Genomic DNA, 20,111 nt, shown 5'->3' with positions numbered 1-20,111 from the left:
GTAGGTGCCCGGTTGTTTTTTCGGCACCACCCCCAGTGGTGACACTAAAAAGTTGTCCAAGGGCGGGCCGCTAAAAGGACCCGCTATCCTACCAGCTAACAACTCTTTCCCCACCTTTTGGTCCACCACCCCGGGCATATCCCTAGCGGATTTAAGGTTCTTCGCATCTCTGGACTCCAGCGGCCCATTGTAGGGAATCCTAAACCCATCGATAAACCCCCCCGCCAGGAGCGGTCTGTCACGGAGCAGTGGATACCGCCTGATGAGTGGAAGGATATTTCCCAGAATGATGGGTGAAGGACCTTTGACAGGGGCCATAGCGCTCTGTAGTGTGCCCTGAAATGCGGGGGGCGTGACTGGTGTGGGAGGGAGGGGTGCGGACGGGGGAAGGGGCCCATGTGTGGTCTCAGATTCGGGCGTCAGTCCTGGTCGCTGCTGTGGGCTGCGGGGCGCTCTGGCTGGAGGAGCAGGAAGTGGCGGGGTGCTGCGCGCCGCACTTGCTGCAGCTGTGTGCGAACTTACATGACCTTCCCCAGGTGCAATTGCCCCCATTGTAAAGGCGGCACGTCCCAGAATTGAATCTCTTGCCCTGCCGCTGCCCCCGCCCCCTGCCACCCCGAAAAGGCTGCTTAAATGGGCGCTTGGGGAAGTGGTCTTTCTTTTTCTCAGATGCCTCGCCCTGCCCTTTGTATCCCTGGTCCTTCTTCTCCCTGGTGGGGCGGCACATGTGTTCTACCCAGAGCTGAATTTCTTTCTGGTCCCACCCCAGGTCTGGGCATAAGGCCATTCTTTTTCTGAAATCCTGGTCATAGTAGAACCACCCTAACCCCCCCGAGAGCCTCGCCTCCTCTTGTATAGTGCTGGCGTACTGCATTAGGGCCTCACTCTGATCGGGGGATTTCTGTACTATAACCGCTGCCAATATATTGAATGCAGATGTCCAGTTTTCGATGGTCTTGTCCGGCCACCGCTGGTACCTGACCCTCTCCTCTTCCTTGCGGCCCATCTTTCTCGTGTCCACCCCAGCAGACCCATGCATCAGTAATGTCAGGATGTCTATATATTCCCTCCTCCAGATCCCTTCCTTTGCGGCCTGCGGCACCAACCACGCCAGGGAGCAGCGGCCCGATGCCAGCGGTGCTTGGGTAACGAGGGGCTTCGGGACCTGGGTTACACCCCCCCCTCCTGACGCCGCCACCACTGTTGCTGAAACAGGCGCAGGCTCTGCGGCAGCAGGGATGGGGGGTATGGTAACCGCCTGTGCGGGTGGAGGGGGTGCCGTTGCGCCGGCCGGGGGGGTGCTTGCCGCCATGCATGTGGAAGGGCCAGCCTCCCCTGGAGTTGACAACCCCAATGCTCCCCCCAGCTCACCATTGCGCCGTTCAACGGTTGTGCCCTGCCCAGCCCAGACTTGTAGGACGGGCGCCTGAGAAGGTGCGGGGGCCGGGGCTGGGGGCACCTGTGGTGGTGCGGCCAGCGAATCGAGGCGGCTCTGGAAAACAGACATGAGGCCAAGCATCTGGTCCATGGCTTTACCCATCTGGGCCAAGTCAGTTAGTCCTGTGGCAGAATCGTGTACCGGTGGTGTTGCGACCGCCGGGAGGCCGGAGCGTGTTGCGGTCGCCTGCCGTTTCCTTGCCGGCTGGGCCTCCGGCATGTCTTTTGATGTGGGCTTGCGAACCCTGGTGGACCTCCAGGGCTCGGACCCGGATAAGCTTGGGGCGCCCTCAGAGGGAGGGGGGGGTTACAACAACGCCCGAATCCTCCACCCTGCGGCCCTCTAGAAAACCTTGGGCCCACGCCGTGCCCTTCTCTCGGGCAAACGCCATAAAGTCAGCCCAGACCCCTTCCTGTGGTGCGCTCGGCTGCGTCTCCTCGACCGACGTTTCTTGGGAGAACAATGGACCCGGTGTCCCGATATTCTCCATGGCGATGCTCCGATAGTACCGCTATGTGCGTCCCTTAGTGCCTTCGCCTCTGGTCCTAGCCCTATACTCGCGGGCACTCCCTCACCGATCTGCAATTGGGAAAAGGAACGGTGATTAGTACATTGGCAAGCATCTCACGTACACACAGCAGCTTGGCAGTTACAGTGAATAGGCCACCAGCCAAGGGAAAGTGATGAAGTAGTTATCCCTAATCCCCTTACAGGCACCCAGTGCGCCGGCTTGCCCTGTGCATCGCTAGAAATCCCCTCTCGGGGTACCTGGGCAAAACATCCGTAACTACCCGCACGCCGCGTCGGGTCTGGCGGCAACCTCCAGGGCGGGGACGATCCTGCATGTGCTCACCCCGCCCTGGGGTCACCTGTGTATGTAACCTGCCGTGCCAACATGTTGGCTTGCCTTACCGGGCTGCACCGCATGAGACACTTAATGACCAGCCCCTGCTAGGAAACAAGACCGAAAGGGAGGAGTGAACCCAATAAAAAGGGGGGGGTGAAGATTGCCACCTTATGACACTTCGACAGCGTTCGCGGGCTCGAACCCCTGTCCTATGAGAGCCTTATGAACAAACCATTCACTGAAACACAATGTAACACATTCTTGGTGCTCTATATAGTTTAATCAGTAAACCTGTATAGCTGTGCAGATTAAGTGCCACTCTAAATGGAAAATGTGCCCTTTGTTAATGACAGTGTGCTACCACGCCATGATTTGTAAAATCTTTTTTTTTTTTTTTTAAACCATTTGGCATCCCCTCACTGCAATGCCGGGATGCGCTTTGCCGCTGCCCCCCCTCCCCCGCTGTGCGCGCCGGGCGCTCCATACCGAACTCTTGCTGGAGCGAACCCCACCCGTGCACGACATCCAGGCCAACACGAGGCAGCAGCCCATAACACGCGCGCGTCTCGCCCCCCCCGGTGGAGCGCTGCCGGGCGGGGAGGCCGAGGCCGCAGGGGGGGGGGTGAGTGGTGGTCGACCTCTCTGACTGCTAGTGTGGGGGGGGGGAAGAGAGGGGGGGGGGGTGCCGGCCGGATCGTAGGACCGCATCATTGTACCTAGACCAGGCCCCGCAGCCCCTCCCTCCCCCGCAATGTCTTCTACAAGATTTTGGTTATGTCCGCCCTGCCTTTCAGGATTCTCGGTCGCTAAATTGAAAGCTGCGGGGGTCGGTGGAGGTAGCCTGTGACGCGCACATCCTGAGCCCAGGGGCGTCGGCGGCCCGCTACCGCATCCGGGCACAGCCTGGCACGACAGGTTCCCGTGTATGCTAAAGGCGTGCACATTTAGTGTATGCTGTCCGACAATTATCGCCTCCCCTGCTCCGAGGATGGGGTGTTTGTTTTTTGGGCAATTGACGCACCCTCCCCACACCTATCAAACTGCATGAAGTGATTTGGTGCTTTTACTTACGCACCCTACGAGCCATTTACCCCGCACCACGAAGGGCCCCCGGTAGCCGACTGAGTCGATAGCTTCGTGCGTCAGGTGAACGGGTCCACATCGCAACCGTCAAGCCGGAAGCAGAAGTCTGGGGATGCGGGGGCCGGCCCGGGGCCAGGACCCGATTATTAGCGAAATACTGCACTACTGCAATCGGGTGCAGTTGGTTGGATGGACGCGTTACCTGTCCCGTTCTCGAACCCGTGGCCCTGCGAGATCCGTTTACTCTCCTCCTACCTCCCCAGCCGCGTCGTTTGACCCATGATTCTGCCACACATTACGCCCGTGAGCCGCCCGCTCCCCACATTTGCTTAACTCGCAATTTAGTATACCGGGTGCGCACTATATTTAAAATTGGGAAGGTAGGTCTCGAACCCTGCTACTACCTGTGCCCAATCAACTGTCCTTAGTGGTCCACGCTACCCGAACCCACCATGCCGGAATTTAGCAATGCTGTTAAAGAATGAAATTTCGCCTATGTTGCGGGGCCATTGCCCCGGCCACGTCTGGGGGCCAATCGCGTCGCAAGCGGCGGCTTAAGCTCTGCTCTAGTATACCGACTCCCTCTCCCTGGTCCCCCGCTCGGAGGTCGGCAGCACCATGCACGAAGCAGCACTACCGGGGAATCGAACCCGGGGCCTGAGGCATGCGCCCTACCATTGTGCTGCAGCCCCGCGGGAGGTACTTCGGCAAATTGCTGAGGCCGGAAGCCGCGCGGTGCCACGGCGCCACGCTACGGCCCATGCCGCTCACACCCCACACTAATCTTGGGCCGGTCTGGTAGCGCTGCCGAATTGTAAAAAGCCGTTAATGCCAGCCCATCCCTCCTTCTTGGCCACCCTGCGACCTGGGCGCGTTCAAACTCGCGCCGCGATACTATCTTGCTTTCCCGCCATATTGTCCTGGACATGCCCTGGGACAGGGCCGGGGGGCGAGGCACGGCAGCAGACTCGTCGTTGCCGAGTGGTACGACACGCACGCGACACCGGGGCCACGATCGCAAGGACGAAATCCGCACGCAATCGCGTGGCAAGAATATGCGTGTCCAGGCCTAGGCCGCTACGGCTCGCAACCTTCTGCATACGCCCGGTCCGATACTGGACCTCCACTCGCCCTGCCACCCCGCAATCGCGCCACGACACATAACCCCCCCCAGCAACACCCGCATTGCCCCGCAGGGACACGGGCCACTGCTTGCGCCCCCCACACCCATGGCCATCCGGGCCACAGGGCCCCTTCCACATGGTCATGCCCAGGGACAGGGCCGGGGTGGGAGAGGTTAGCAAGACTCACCGAACGTAGATGATCCCAGGAAGGCACGACGACGGGGGGGGGGTCGATCAAAGTACCGAAGAAAACGCGTGTCCAGGCTGGAGCGGCGCGCAGGAAACAGAGGAGGAACTGGGCGAGAGGGCCTCCTAAGTAGGGGGGCAAGCCGCGCCCCCCGCCCCCAATGGCCCGCCTCCAGCTCCACACGATAGGGGGTCGTAACCCTAGTGGGCGTAGGCCTCGCGCGCGAGGCAGCAAGGGGGAAGGCTCCGACGGGCGGCCACTAACATGCTGCCCTGCTGATGTCCCACTGCTTGGGACGCGGGCAGCGGCATTCCTGAAATACCGGCTGGGCGAGACAACGCCGGGGTGACTAAGGAGAGGCGCAGCAAGGGGGGTACTTTTTATTCCTTTTTTTTACACCCCGTCTACCCAACCACCGCCACCCCCGATCTGGCCTCCTGCATGCAAGGATTGTTCCTTTTGAAGCACATATTAGACATGTGCTTGTAAATGGCAAGTAGAACTGTGCAGAATCAGTCTGTAAACAAGCCAATTCGAAGTCTAAGCAATTACAGCGAACTCCATTCAGTAACGCAACAATAATAATTTGCTTAAATATAGACCTTCATTCTGCACTTAAGTCGTTTTTAAGTGCTTAAAATAATTTTTATGTAGAACTTAATTCTGCCCTTAGGCAGTTTCTCAATGCTGTAAATAACATATATTAGTATGTTACTGTTTACAAATGTTATTGTGCAGCAAGTAGGGGGTGGTACCTAATGAGATCAAATTAAACACAGCTGTATATTACTGTAAAATGAAAAAGGCAGTACAATGTGATTATATCAGGGCATCTGAAATAGACCATAGTTATAGAGTCCTTACCTTAGAATTACCCCCAGGCGTCAGACTGCATCGGAGAAATGTTTTCTTAGCTTGCGTGTTGGTAGGTGGCATCGGTAGACTCAGCGTCGTGGTCGCCGGGATGACGTTGCAGTGTCCACTTAGACGCTGCCCCTGCACGCTGACGCCAGTTCTTTCTTTTTTTGCGCCAGCCAGCGCAGATCTGGAGAGAGCGTGCCCCTTGTCACTTTTTGACTAAAGCTTTTTCGACTTTTGTCGACCTCTTTTTCAAGTCCTTCGACTCCTGGTGCACGTAGAGATGTCCCATCGTACGACCGGCTTCAAGCTTTGTGACTCCTGTCTGTGATGTCTGTCATGGATCCGCACCTCGTGTGCCTCTGGTGCTTGGTGCGCGACCACGACCCAAAGTCGTGCTCCGACTGTCGGGCCATGAACCCAAAGTCTTTGCGGGAGCGGTCCCCAAAGCTTCTGGAGGCCCGGCAGCCAGCTCCGCGCCACTTGAGGTCCTAGGTCAAGAGGAAGGTCTCAGGACCGGTTGCAGAGCCATCACCACTTGTCATCGAAGTCTTCGCACTCCTCTGGCAAGTCGAAACACAAGAAGAAGACGAGGAATCATCATCGCTCTGCACCTTCTCCCTGCCCGTTGACCGACGCGACACAGGAATCGGAGCCCGCTTCTGGGACGACTCTGCATTTCCCTCCCTTTCCGGGAGCCGGAGCGTCCCCTGCCCAGCTTCGAGCTTTCTATGAAGCACTACATAGCATCTTTGGGCAGCCTGACTCCGCCGGCAAGCCTTCGGGCCCCGGGAACTCAGCTGGGGGCCCTGGGCCTTCGAGGCCGGCGGCTTCGGCTCCTGCGCCAGAGGGCCCCCGAGGATCCAGGCCTGGATGCAGATCGGTGCCGGTCGACCTCATGGTACCTTCCCCGGTGCAGATTCCGGTGACGACAGTGATGACCGGTACTTTTGTACCACTGTTCTTTCCTGGCGTTCCCTACCGCCCTGACTGGCAGCCAGAGGGGGGGTGAGGAGGACTGGGAGGGGTCTGGTGACCCTCTAGCAGACCAACTTGAGGAGCCGGACTGGCGAGAGGAGTTTGGTGAGGCCAGTGGTCTGGATACCTTACCAGACCTTGGTATGCTTTCTCCCCCGTACCGTGGCTATAGAGGAGGGGGCCTTCTACGCTGTGGTGTTGTGTAGGGCGGCTGAGGCCTTGGGCCTTGAGCTTCCTACCGTGGCAGTCAGGACTATCCTCCTTACTAAGATGCTTCAGCCGGCAGCGGCCTCTTTGGAGCCCTTGCTGCCTTTTAATGAGGCCCTCACTGACATCCTTCTGGGCACTTGGTCCAAGCCCAGCACAGGGGCTCCTGTGGATATGATGATTGCCTGATGCCACCGCTCGGCTCCAGGCGACCCACTTTTCCTCCCCCAACACCCTACCCTGAGAACTTGGTGGTCCAAACTTCAACATCAAAAGGTGCGTTCCCTACTGCTCTCTCAGATAGGTAATCCAAGAACCTGGACCATCTTGGGAAGATGTTTTCTTCCGCAAGCTTAGACCTGCGGTCAGTGAACACCTCATGTCTCTTGTGTTGTTACACACATTCTGTGTCGGACACGGTTGCGCAAGTGCTGCAGCAGTGCCCGGAGGAGACTCGGGCCATGCTCACCCTCGCTGTCGCAGAGGGTAGAGACTCAGCAAAGTTTGCCATCCGATGTGGGCTGGATACTGCTGACTCGCTGGATAGAACGATTTCAACGTCAGTATCCTCGAGGCGCTACACCTGGCTGAGGTTCACTGGCTTCCCTGGGGATGTTCAATCGACCCTTTTGGACATGCCCTTTGATGGCTGTCGCCTGTTTGGTGACCAGGCGGACAACGCGCTCAGGTGTTTCAAGGACCCTTGGGCTATGACCAGATCGTTGGCTGTCACTGCCACCTCTCGCCCCATGCAGTCTGCTTTTTGCCCCTTTCGTGGCTACGAAAGGGGTGCCCCACCAACAGCTACAGGTCTGGGCAAGCTACCCAGCCTCTGCTCGGCCGGGGACGTGGGACCCAATGTCGTGGGTCTGGGGGCCAGCGGGTGGGCCAGTCCACCAATGCCCACCTGCAGCAGCCTCCAAACTTTCCTAGTCCGACTTTTTAGGGTCACCACTTGCCAGTGGGTGGCAGGATCCGCCATCACCCCCTCCACTGGCGCAACATCATGTCAGACGGGTGGGTTTTGCAGATAGTCGGAAGGGGCTACTCCCTACCCTTCGAGACTACCCCTCCCTCTATGCCACTTACACTCCATCGCATGTCGAAGGATCATTTGGCCCTACTCCACCAGGAAGTTACAGCTCTCATGGTCAAGGGAGCTATAGAACGTGTCTCTGTGCCAGAAGTAGTTCGTGGTTGCTACTCCCACTACTTGCTGGTGCCCAAGAAGGCCAAAGGCCTGCGTCCTATATTAGACCGCCGGGATATCCAGCGCTTCTTCCGGAAGGAGAAGTTCAATACGTTAACCTTGGCTCAGTTCTTGTCTGCCGTCGATCCTGGAGACTGGATGGTAGCGTTGGACTTGCAGGACGCTTAATTCACATCCCCGTCTTGCCTGCCCATTGGCGTTACCTATGGTTCGCGGTAGGCTACGAGCATTTTCAGTTCACCGTGCTCCCTTTTGGCCTTACCAGCGCCCCTCGGGTGTTCACGAAAGTGATAGTGGTGGTCGCTGCTCATCTGCGCAGATCAGGGGTTCCAGTCTTCCCCTATCTCGACGACTGGCTGTTGAAGGCGGGCTGGCCCCAGGCTGTCGTTTCCCTCCTCCAGACTACGGCGGACTTCCTGCATTTGCTGGAGTTCAATATCAAAGTGCCAAAGCCGCACCTGATTCCCTCTCAGAAGCTCCTTTTCATCAGACCGGTTGTGGACACAGCACAGTTTTGGGTCTATCCTTCCGAGCAACGAGTCCAGGATATTCAGGCTATGATACCGATGTTTCAGCCTGTATCCCGGATTTCGGTGAGAATGACCCTGAGGCTGCTGGGCCTCATGGCCTCCTTCATCCTCCTGGTAGATCATGCAAGATGGCATATGCTGGCTGTTAAGTGGGACCTAAAGTTCTAGTGGGCGCAGTATCAGGGGAATCTTTCCAATGTCATCCAGATCTCAGAGGGGACTGCAGATCAGTTGCAGTGGTGGCTCACGAACCAGGATTCGGTCAGCGGCAGATCCCTCTCCCTTCCCTAACCAGAGTTTGCAGTAGTGATGGATGCGTCACTTCTGGGATGGGGCAGCAATATGGGGGAGGCAGAGATCAGAAGCCTCTGGTCTCCGGTGGAGTACGGGCTCCACATGAACCTTCTGGAGCTCTGGGCGATTCATCTTGCACTGAAGGCATTTCTTCCCTCTGTCAAAGGAAGACTTGTTCAGGTGTTCACGGACAATACCACCGCCATATGGTACTGCAACAAACAGGGCAGGATGGGGTCGTGGACCCTATGTCGATAGACTCTTCGCATTTGGACATGGCTGGAACATCAGGGCATATCCCTGGTGGTTCAACACCTTGCAGGTTCCCTCAATGTCAGGGGGGACAAGCTCAGCAGCTGGTGCATGATGGATCACGAATAGCGTCTTTGCTCGGAGGTGGTGCAAGGTCTCTTTCAGCAGTGGGGAGAGCCTTGGTTAGATCTATTCGCCACCAAAGAGAACGCGCAATGTCAGCAGTTCTGAGCGTTGGAGTTTTCAAGATGACACTCGTTCGGCGACCCCTTTCGTCATGAGTGGAATTGCGGCCTCCTGTATGCCTTTCACCTGTACCACTTCTATCCAGAGTGCTGAAGAAGATCAAGCACCACTGGGCCCAAGAAATTCTTGTGGCTCTGGACTGGGCATGAAGAGTCTGGTACCCCGAGCTCTTGAGCATGGCCATTGATCCTCCGATCAGACTGCCTCTTCAGTAGGATCTAATGCAGCAGCAGGGGACGGTCCTCCACCCAAACCTGTCCAGCCTCCAACTCCTTGCGTGGAGATTGAGCTGCGACAACTTTCGACCTTCCTCCCAAAGTCTGTGACGTCATCTTGGCAGCCAGGTGTTCCTCCACCAAAGCGGTATATGCCTGTAGATGGAACAAATTTGTGGCATGGTGAACAGCAAAGGCTGTGGATCTCCTTTCTGCTCCTCTTTTAGAGGTTCTCCTCTTTATTCTTTTCTTGGCCCAGCAGAGCTCTGCTCTGGGCACTCTTAAGGGTTATATTTCGGCCGATTCAGCCTTTCTTCGCCTTCCTGATCAGCCTTCTCTTTTCAAGTCCCAGATTAACAGATTCCTGAAGGGCATTACTCATCTCTTTCCTCCTTCTCCTTTCATAATTCCCCATGGGACTTGAACCTTGTGCTCACTTATCTTATGTGTGCTCCCTTTGAACCTCTACATAATTGTCCTCTACGTCTCCTCACTTTAAAGACTGCTTTCTTGCTTGCCATCACCTCTGCTTGCAGGGTGAGTGAGCATCAGGCTTTATCTTCTAAACCTCAGTGTCTTGCTGTCCATCCGGACAAAGTAGTTCTTCCACATAGGTCAGACCATCAGATTGCCCACCTTCTTCCCGCCTCCACACCGTTCCAACGAGGAGGAGAGACTCCGCAGTCTGTACCCAAAGCATGCGCAGTTTTTCTACCTTGACCGCACAAAAGACTTCCGGGTGGACTCTTCGTGGGATATGTGGGCGCTAAGAAAGGTCGAGCAGTGCACAAACGTACCATCTCTCGATGGGTTGTCCTACGTATGAAGATCTGTTATTCTTTGGCTAAAAAGGAACCTCCAGTGGGACTGCTTGCCCACTCTACCAGGGCGACGGCAGCCACTGCTGCTTTGGGACGCGGAGTTCCCTTACTTGACATGTCAGGCGGCCATGTGGGCATCCTTGTACATGTACACCAAGCATTACTGCCTGGTCAGCCAAGTCCGGAGAGACTGTTTTTTCGGCCGTTCTGTTCTCCAGGACTTCCTGGTGTGAACTTAGTTTGCAGACCCTCCTACGGGGTTGGCATTGCTGGGGTATCTATTCTAAGGTAAGGAATCTATACCTACGGTCCCATTCAGATGAACAAGTTATTTACCTTCAGTAACGATGTATCTGTAAGAGACATTAGTAGTTATAGATTCCTTACTCCCTTACAAGGCCCTAGTTATGTGCACCAGTGGTCAGTGTCTTGCATGGCTCTGCCCTTCTGGCGTGGAAAGTGGTGTCAGAACTGACATCAGCGTGCAGGGGCGGTATCTAAGTAGACACCGCAAAGTCATCCCCGCGACCACGACGCTACCAACGAACGCGGAGTCGACTGACGCCACCTACCTTTGCGCCGGGGTACTGCTAAGGAAAAATGTCTCCGGATGCAGTCTGACGCCTGGAGGTAATTCTAAGGTAAGGAATCTATAACTACTAATGTCTCTTACAGATAAATTGTTACAGAAGGTAAGTAACTTATATCAACCTCCAATGCCCCAGTAAGAGGTTTTTTATTGTTTTTATATATCAATCTTTTTTTTTAACGCATTCAATTTCCTGTATATAAAATGTCCCATTCATGATACAACTTGCATTATTATGTCAGCACACTGAAACTGTTGTTATGGAATTGTTTGCACTCAAATAATAAAACCGGTAGTAAATAAATAGAGTGCACTCCTTAGTTGGTTTGTGTTCCTAGATAAACAATGTAAACTCTAGTTACTAGACAATCACCTTTGAATATGAACTTTGTTTAGCCTGGTTCTTGACGGCACATTTTACCCAGAAAAAACAAAAGACTCGGGTCATGGGAGAGGTTTCTGCCTGTTCTTTGCGATCCAAATGCTACTTATTAGGTCCATTGTCTTTGAAACTTAGCATAGATGGTTAGTCTATATTGCTGCTGTCATGTTCAGACCGGGTATAGGTTTGAAAGGAAACTTAATAGACAGATCTGCTTTGCTTTCATTGATATGATGGGCTAGGTAGAAAATTACAAAAATATTATAAGGGCTATTTAGAGGTTGGCGGATGTAGAACATCCTATTTAAGAAAAGCGCCCCCCTGAAGAGCTAAATTACTGTGGTCTGGGAGAAATAAACAAAAATCAATGAGCGACCTCCCACGTGACCAAAATTGCTTTAATGCTTGCTACTGTATAGCATAAAGGCGTGTCATTTACTCTTAATTTCTCCACAAATAATTTTTTTTTTGTAAAAATACTTTTATTTATCTTTTATTTCATTATTCACTTTTTTAATAAAACTGTCAATTAACAATTTTGGTTCACATTGTCATCATTTCTTTCAACAATCTTGTTATTCTGACCATGTTTACATAGATTACAAAAATACATTTCTTAAGTACATTTGTATCACTGACTCATAGTATGAGTCAGTGATACGAATGTGGAGTATGTGAAAGAGGTATGAATGTGGGGTTAGTATTTATTGGTATGTGTTTTCTAAGAAAAAAATGTGATAAAAAAATGATTTTGTGTCTCTATTATGAATGTTTTCTCTCTACATAGATTGAGATGACTACTTAAGAAATTTATTTTTGTAATCTGTGTAAACATGGTCAGAATAACAAGATTGTTGAAAGAAATTATGACAATGTGAACCAAAACTGTTTATTGACAGTTTTGTTAAAAAAGTGAATAATGAAATAAAAGATACATAAAAGTATTTTTACAAAATTTAAACTTGTGTGGAGAAATTAAGAGTAAATGACCCGCCTTTATGCAAGCATTAAAGCAATTTTGGTCACGTGGAAGGTCGCTCATTGATTTTGGATGTAGAACATCCACCAAAAGCAGCAGAAGTCCAACCCGCCAACCTTGCGGTTTTCATTTTGAGACAGGGACTGCAGGGTTTCACACATCAGCCCCTTGTCTGGCTCTGCTGTTATAAAACTTTGACCTGATGGCCCACACGTCACTGGGCTGGAAAATCGCAGTGATGGTCGCCCCCAACCTATTTAGGATGTGGCTATGGTTACTCAGTTTCCCTGTCATTCAAGGTATGGCAGATTTAGGCAGAAGAATCAATCAACAGCTTTGAAACAGGGGAAGAGATATCCGGGATTGTGCAGACCATTTATTTTTTTCAACCCTTTAAAGACCTGCTTTGGAAGTTTGCTTAAAACAAAAATGAACTCCAAGTTTATAGTGACCACTCAGCATTCATTTGTACTTTCAGTGCATCAGCCCTACTGCCACAGAAATGTCAATGAGGCAGACGGGGATCTCTAAATAAGGCTGGTGATTCCCCCACACCGGAGTGGAGGCCAGTGCCTTCACGGACCTAGGGGATGGGGGTCTATGCATTTTAATCATCTGCTTGACTTGTTTCTTCTGGCATGGGCATACAGGTAATCACGAATTACATTTATAATTACAGAGCTCATTGATTGTGACAATTGCTCCAGTAGGGATGGCTGTAAAGGAGGATGGGTGTGGGACGCCTTCATGACAGTTCTACAACAAGGTACGTACTAACTGCAAATTAAATAATTCATGATTGATACCATGCATTGGTTACATTGAGAAATCCTGAGCATTGGCCTTCTCCTGTCGGTCCACTGTAGGCCATCTCTATAGTAAGACGCCTATCTTTCAAAAAGGCACACGCTCCTCTGCATCCTTTCAGGATTGGTTATTTTAAGATTGTTGTACATGCTTAAGCCTTATCGGAAATAATGGAATTCTCATGTTGAATTCTCTAAAGCTCTTTCTACACCTCAATATCTGTAATGCAGACCTGCTCCTCGGCATGTATTGTGAGGTTCACAGCTCTGTCCTAAAAGAAAGATCTGGAGCCTGCATCTGGTCTGTGAGCAGCTACTACCCATGAATGCAGTATGTTATCCACCTCTTTGGGGCTGGGAAGCTCATTGTCCCTAACATGCATTCACATTGGACAGTGACATGGCTGAGTTGGGGACTGTGGACCAAGAGGCCAAAGTGCCAATCCCAGATACCCACTTTGACCAAACCTGTAAGATACATTTCTTTTATTTTAAAGTGGACAGCTAGCTGATAAACAGCATTGCCTCCATCAGTAGACTGGAAAATGAATCATTAGTATGTTTAAAAAAATCTTTTTATTGGTAGTATGTATATGAGAATCAATGTACAGACATCATCTTACAAGCATCTGTGCAATATATTGGTGCCTGGCTGTAAGCCGTGGCTCGGCGTTGGTCCTGGTTGGGCGATAGTTTTACTATTGGACCATGGCCTTCTTGCTAGTGCAATTTTCTATGGGCCTTTGATACCCCCCCTCATAATAGTCTATTTACAAATGTGTCCTGTAATCACATAACTACTTCCGATTTGCGTTTTTTTCCTGAAACAACAAAAAAAGAAATAAACAGAGCGAACAACACTTCTATCGCTAGTTGACAGCTTCTGGCGGAGTGGGCAAGTCACCTTAGGATACAGCAGTGTGTCTTTCATTCAGTGTTAAGACAAGATTGTGGCATAGTGCAGTATCCCATATGTCTGACTGCTTGCCCACTCTACCAGGGCGACGGCAGCCACTGCTGCTTTGGGACGCGGAGTTCCCTTACTTGACATGTCAGGCGGCCATGTGGGCATCCTTGTACATGTACACCAAGCATTACTGCCTGGTCAGCCAAGTTCGGCCGTTCTGTTCTCCAGGACTTCCTGGTGTGAACTTAGTTTGCAGACCCTCCTACGGGGTTGGCATTGCTGGGGTATCTATTCTAAGGTAAGGAATCTATACCTACGGTCCCATTCAGATGAACAAGTTATTTACCTTCAGTAACGATGTATCTGTAAGAGACATTAGTAGTTATAGATTCCTTACTCCCTTACAAGGCCCTAGTTATGTGCACCAGTGGTCAGTGTCTTGCATGGCTCTGCCCTTCTGGCATGGAAAGTGGTGTCAGAACTGACATCAGCGTGCAGGGGCGGTATCTAAGTAGACACCGCAAAGTCATCCCCGCGACCACGACGCTACCAACGAACGTAGAGTCGACTGACGCCACCTACCTTTGCACCGGGGAACTGCTAAGGAAAAATGTCTCCGGATGCAGTCTGACGCCTGGGGGTAATTCTAAGGTAATGAATCTATAACTACTAATGTCTCTTACAGATAAATCGTTACAGAAGGTAAGTAACTTATATCAACCTCCAATGCCCCAGTAAGAGGTTTTTTATTGTTTTTATATATCAACCTTTTTTTTTAACGCATTCAATTTCCTGTATATAAAATGTCCCATTCATGATACAACTTGCATTATTATGTCAGCACACTGAAACTGTTTTTATGGAATTGTTTGCACTCAAATAATAAAACCGGTAGTAAATAAATAGAGTGCACTCCTTAGTTGTTTTGTGTTCCTAGATAAACAATGTAAACTCTAGTTACTAGACAATCACCTTTGAATATGAACTTTGTTTAGCCTGGTTCTTGACGGCACATTTTACCCGGAAAAAACAAAAGACTCGGGTCATGGGAGAGGTTTCTGCCTGTTCTTTGCGATCCAAATGCTACTTATTAGGTCCATTGTCTTTGAAACTTAGCATAGATGGTTAGTCTATATTGCTGCTGTCATGTTCAGACAGGGTATAGGTTTGAAAGGCAACTTAATAGACAGATCTGCTTTGCTTTCATTGATATGATGGGCTAGGTAGAAAATTACAAAAATATTATAAGGTCTATTTAGAGGTTGGCGGATGTAGAACATCCTATTTAAGAAAAGCGCCCCCCTGAAGAGCTAAATTACTGTGGTCTGGGAGAAATGAACAAAAATCAATGAGCGACCTCCCACGTGACCAAAATTGCTTTAATGCTTGCTACTGTATAGCATAAAGGCGGGTCATTTACTCTTAATTTCTCCACAAATAAGTTTCTTTTTTTGTAAAAATACTTTTATTTATCTTTTATTTCATTATTCACTTTTTTAATAAAACTGTCAATTAACAATTTTGGTTCACATTGTCATCATTTCTTTCAAAAATCTTGTTATTCTGACCATGTTTACATAGATTACAAAAATACATTTCTTAAGTACATTTGTATCACTGACTCATAGTATGAGTCAGTGATACGAATGTGGAGTATGTGAAAGAGGTATGAATGTGGGGTTAGTATTTATTGGTATGTGTTTTCTAAGAAAATAAAATGTGATAAAAAATTATTTTGTGTCTCTATTATGAATGTTTTCTCTCTACATAGATTGAGATGACTACTTAAGAAATGTATTTTTGTAATCTGTGTAAACAGAGCGAACAACACTTCTATCGCTAGTTGACAGCTTCTGGCGGAGTGGGCAAGTCACCTTAGGATACAGCAGTGTGTCTTTCATTCAGTGTTAAGACAAGATTGTGGCATAGTGCAGTATCCCATATGTCTGACTCCTGTACATAGTGGTGTGGATATCTGTGCGGGGGGATCAGGGGCCCGTGCGAGTCATTTGTAATTAGTTCAATTAATAAAATAAACTAAAATAATCTGTCGGGCTAAAAAAAACACCAAAAATACCATTACACCACCAACGTCAGCAAAGTGAGATAAACAAATACTCTATCTTGAGTAAAGATGTAATGAAGAGTCTTACATACATATATCGCTAGATTTTTGAGTTACGCCTGCCACCCAAAACACAGCAAGGCCAAAAGTTCCTTGTGCCTTTTTCACTGTGCCATCCTGATCTCTTTATTCTATGATGCATTTAGTATGTTTCCTGACTATGAGATGTAGGTACTCAACAAAAAGTGGGCAAGTTAGTTATTCACCAGAAGAGTTTTTGACTATGCTGACATTGGTACATACTCTGCAGTAAAAGCGATCCACCCGTTGTGACAATCGTTTTAGGAGACTTGCCTTATATATCCATGCTTTGCCATGATTTGACTAAGGGTTGGGGCCTACAGTAAGGACCGTTGTGGGGTTATGGTCTTTTTGCCTGCACCCAGTTTGGGAGGCTGCCTGCTGGCCCTCTCTGGTAAATCTGTGTGTTAAATTGGTATAAAAAAACATAGTTGCAAATGCCCAAATTTTTCTTGAGAGGCACCACTCACTTTCAGTACTGTTGCAGCCCACTTCTTCCACTGGCACCACTCACTGCATGTGCACACATTTCCCAATAAGGTTCTGTCTATATCACAATTGTTTCACATTTTTCGTACTTGTCCCCACTTCGTAATGTCTCCCCATCTAAACTTCGAATAATGCGATATTTTGATGTTTTGTCCTTCCATATTACTCTTAGCAAGCCCTGACACACTGGGGCATATTTACTATGATTTGGTGCAACGCAGCCCTGCAACGAAAACCACTGAAGGGGAACTAGCACTAACAGGTCAATGTTGGTGTTGTATATTTCAGCAGGTAAGCAGTCAGACCCAGGGGCCCTTCCGTTGGGCAGTCCACAGATAACGTCTTTTATTTCATCTAGCATGAGAAGGTGAGCTAAGAGATCATATTGAGCTACACTCAACCATGCGAGTGTCATGTTTTGAAAGTAGTTCAAATATACACTGGTGGACCATGTAACCATCAGAATCTGGGTCTGTTACATATATAATTCCAGAATTATTCTGCCGAAAAAGTAACAAAAATGATTTTTAATAACAAATTATTTAGCATGGGGCTCCAAAAATCCTCCTAAGTGGATTGTTTATTGACTTACAACAACATACCATTTATCTAAACACACTATATTTAACAATTGTAATACAATGACATTATATATGGGTGTTCCACACGGGGAGATCAGCGCAGTGCTTGAAAAGTGCAATAACAACAAAACAATGTACAACATATATTACATCAATAAGATCCTATGAACTACTATGTTTATAGTTAGTGAAAATGGGACAATTTGTCAATTCCTTATTTTTCCCTGTGACAATTTTTCTTCATCAGGCTCATAATTTATTTCAGTGTTGACATTTCAACCCACATATATGCTTTGTTTGCGTCTATCTTAGAGGTCTAGTCACCCGTATACTAGTACAGCAGATGGGTCCTGTTCTGCATACCTACCAGGATGAAGGACTTATTTGAGTACCTCTGCTAACAAGTGGTTTCCAAGGTTGTATTCCTTCCTAGTTGTCCTGAGGAAGGCCCGGTTTCAAAGCATATGTGGGTCAAACGCGGACAATGAAATAAATTAAGAGTTTGATGCAGACTATCTTTGAACATACTTGTACAAAAGATATTCTTTGACTCTTTACTAAATAACTTGTTGTTAAAAATCCTTTTTGTTATTTTTCCTGGCAGAATCATTCTGGTATTATATGTGTTTTCAAAGTAGATGTGTACTTGCTCAGGAGCACCCATGCATTTAAATGCATTAAGGTCGCTGTAGTAGACATGGAACATCGCCCGTACTACTGCTGCTTCGTATCCCAATTGACCATCGTCATGCATGATTTGAGGTACATAATTCGTAACCCAATGTTTCCCCATGCACTCAGGCTTCCGTGTAGTTTCCAAAATATTCAGCTGCTGCTCTATTTCGTTGATATCCATCTCCAAGGTCACCATTTGTTGCTGTAATGCCTTGTGCACCCCTTTTTGCAAGCCAGACAGTGGCCTCTTAGCATCACTTTAAAAGCCTCCCAAAGTACTTTAAAAGCCTCCTGGAGCGTAGCTATTGTTGTGACTTACCCTCAAGTTTCAGTAGAATAGTTCTGTGAATGTCTGTTTGTATTTTGTCCTGAAAATAGCTATTGGGAAAACCCTCGGTGATAGGTGGCATAATCTTGTCACTGGAGATACATCTTGAAATGAGACTTCAAGTGCCACTGATGAGTTCTCAGAATGTGTGTGGGCATGCTGTTCCACACTCCTCACCCTGGTACTAACTTCTCTGGGTGAGAGCAATTAATGTAGTTTACACTACATTTTGTGAACAGCTGCATACAACGTTCTCTCCTCTGTACCATGATACCTGATCTGGTACACATCTACCAATTCATTGCTTCTGACAATGTTGTTGATGGTTTTACAGGCTGCAGAGTGATTCCTAGATGATATATGCAATCTGTCTACTTGAGGGTCAAGTTTAATTTAAGTCCCCTCCCCATATACGTAACTTGCATGACAACTCTTGGACTTTTCTCTAAAAGCATTTGGGCCATAAATGTTCAGCAAGATGACATTTCTGGAGCATAACACGCCCTGCACTATGACATATCTGCCCATGTCATCTCACACTGAGCGTATAAGTCGGAATGGAATGACTCGTCTGAGAAGGATAGCCTCTCCCCTAGCACAGGTTGAGTAGGATGACATAAAGCTTAGCGCTGCCTATTTCTGAAACAATCATTTGTTGGTTTGAGGTGCGAGGTTAGTGTCTAGCAGAAATAAAATGACTGGAGGAGGATGGGGTGTGGGTGAGTGCTGGGCTTTCTCCACAATTAACAGTTTGGAAAAGCTTACCACCCCTAATAGTTACACCAGCATTTTCTCTACAAAGAGCTGCATTTCCTCAGTTGCTGTGGACTCTGCAATTTTGATTATGCATAGAGTTTTTCTTCGAGAGTGTGCTTTAAGATCTTCATTCTTGGCTTTTATTATGGATCTGAATACGTTTTTTGTTGCCTGTCTTTTGATCCTCTTCCTAATTGGAGATTCTTTGTTCCAGCTTCATGATTTTGTAGTTTTGGGTTATGGTGTCCATTCGCGTAGTCACATAGTCTATCTTTTGGTCAATAGTCATCAGAGTGAGTTGTATCTTACCAAAGAGTGCTTTCATGTCAATCTCCTCAGCAAGTTGGTGTCCACATATCACTGGCTTCTCCTAAGTGGTTTCAGAGTCCCTTCACCTGTTCACCCACCCGCCTAGCCTCAAACAAGATGTTTGACTGCTTCTGGTTCACTGTTTTGCTCGTTTTGAGGGTTGACAGGTGCAGACTGTCAGTTAGCTGAGCATCTACATGCGTGTTAGGGGGATGCACAGAGCTGGGACCTCACCAGCCGCATCACTACAGCAGCCGATCAGGACCCCCTGGCCAGGAGGAGATTTACAGGCCAGAGACTCGCTTCACCCCACTTGTGAGCAGGGTTCATGAGCAATCTCGAGCCCCATCCTCTTTCCACTCATTGGCTACCTGGACATAAAACCAGAGGCAGCCTCCTCCCAGGTGTGCACAGACCCTCCAGTAATTGCAGGCTGCCAACTTTTTAAGAAGCAAGTAAAAAATGCATCCACATTATGGTGGGTCAACAAGGGAACATGTTTTGCACCCCCTCTCGGGTCTATCACCCTCTCAGCACCAATAACAGTTTCCCTTCTGTTCCAGGCTTACATACAATGCAATTTACCATCAACTTGCTATCCCCCCTCTTAGTAATAAAATCTTCCATTCTCTCTGGAACAATTACCATGTGATGCCATCTACTCCTGGGGTTTACACAGACTCCCTACCATAACACATCCACTAATGCTCCCCACCAGCAAACCATCAGTCAGCAGGTGAAACTTGCTCTCTTCTACTCATGCCTCGCACAAGAAGGAGTGACTTCCACCATAGGTCCCCAGTGGTTTTTAAGGTCACACCATGGAAAGAGAGGGCAATGGTCTACATTTTACTGTCACTGGAGCTTGCAAGCT

General features: G+C 49.2%; 1 protein-coding gene across 8 annotated transcripts in view; it reads left to right on the top strand.

Annotated features, from left to right (window-relative positions):
* Positions 1-20,111, top strand: part of CTSW (cathepsin W) — a 1,394,816-nt gene that overhangs the window by 699,005 nt on the left and 675,700 nt on the right. For all 8 annotated transcript variants that reach the window (XM_085625446.1, XM_085625448.1, XM_085625452.1 and 5 more), the window contains one exon: positions 12,920-13,006. In XM_085625446.1, coding sequence (XP_085481572.1) covers positions 12,920-13,006 — 87 coding nt within the window. The remainder of the gene's footprint in view (positions 1-12,919; positions 13,007-20,111) is intronic.

Source organism: Triturus cristatus, chromosome 9, assembly GCF_964204655.1.
Source record: "Triturus cristatus chromosome 9, aTriCri1.1, whole genome shotgun sequence".
NCBI classification, from domain to species: Eukaryota; Metazoa; Chordata; class Amphibia; order Caudata; family Salamandridae; genus Triturus; species Triturus cristatus.
The sequence above is the reverse complement of the archived record's forward strand: the minus strand, read 5'-3'. Positions and strand labels throughout refer to the sequence as shown.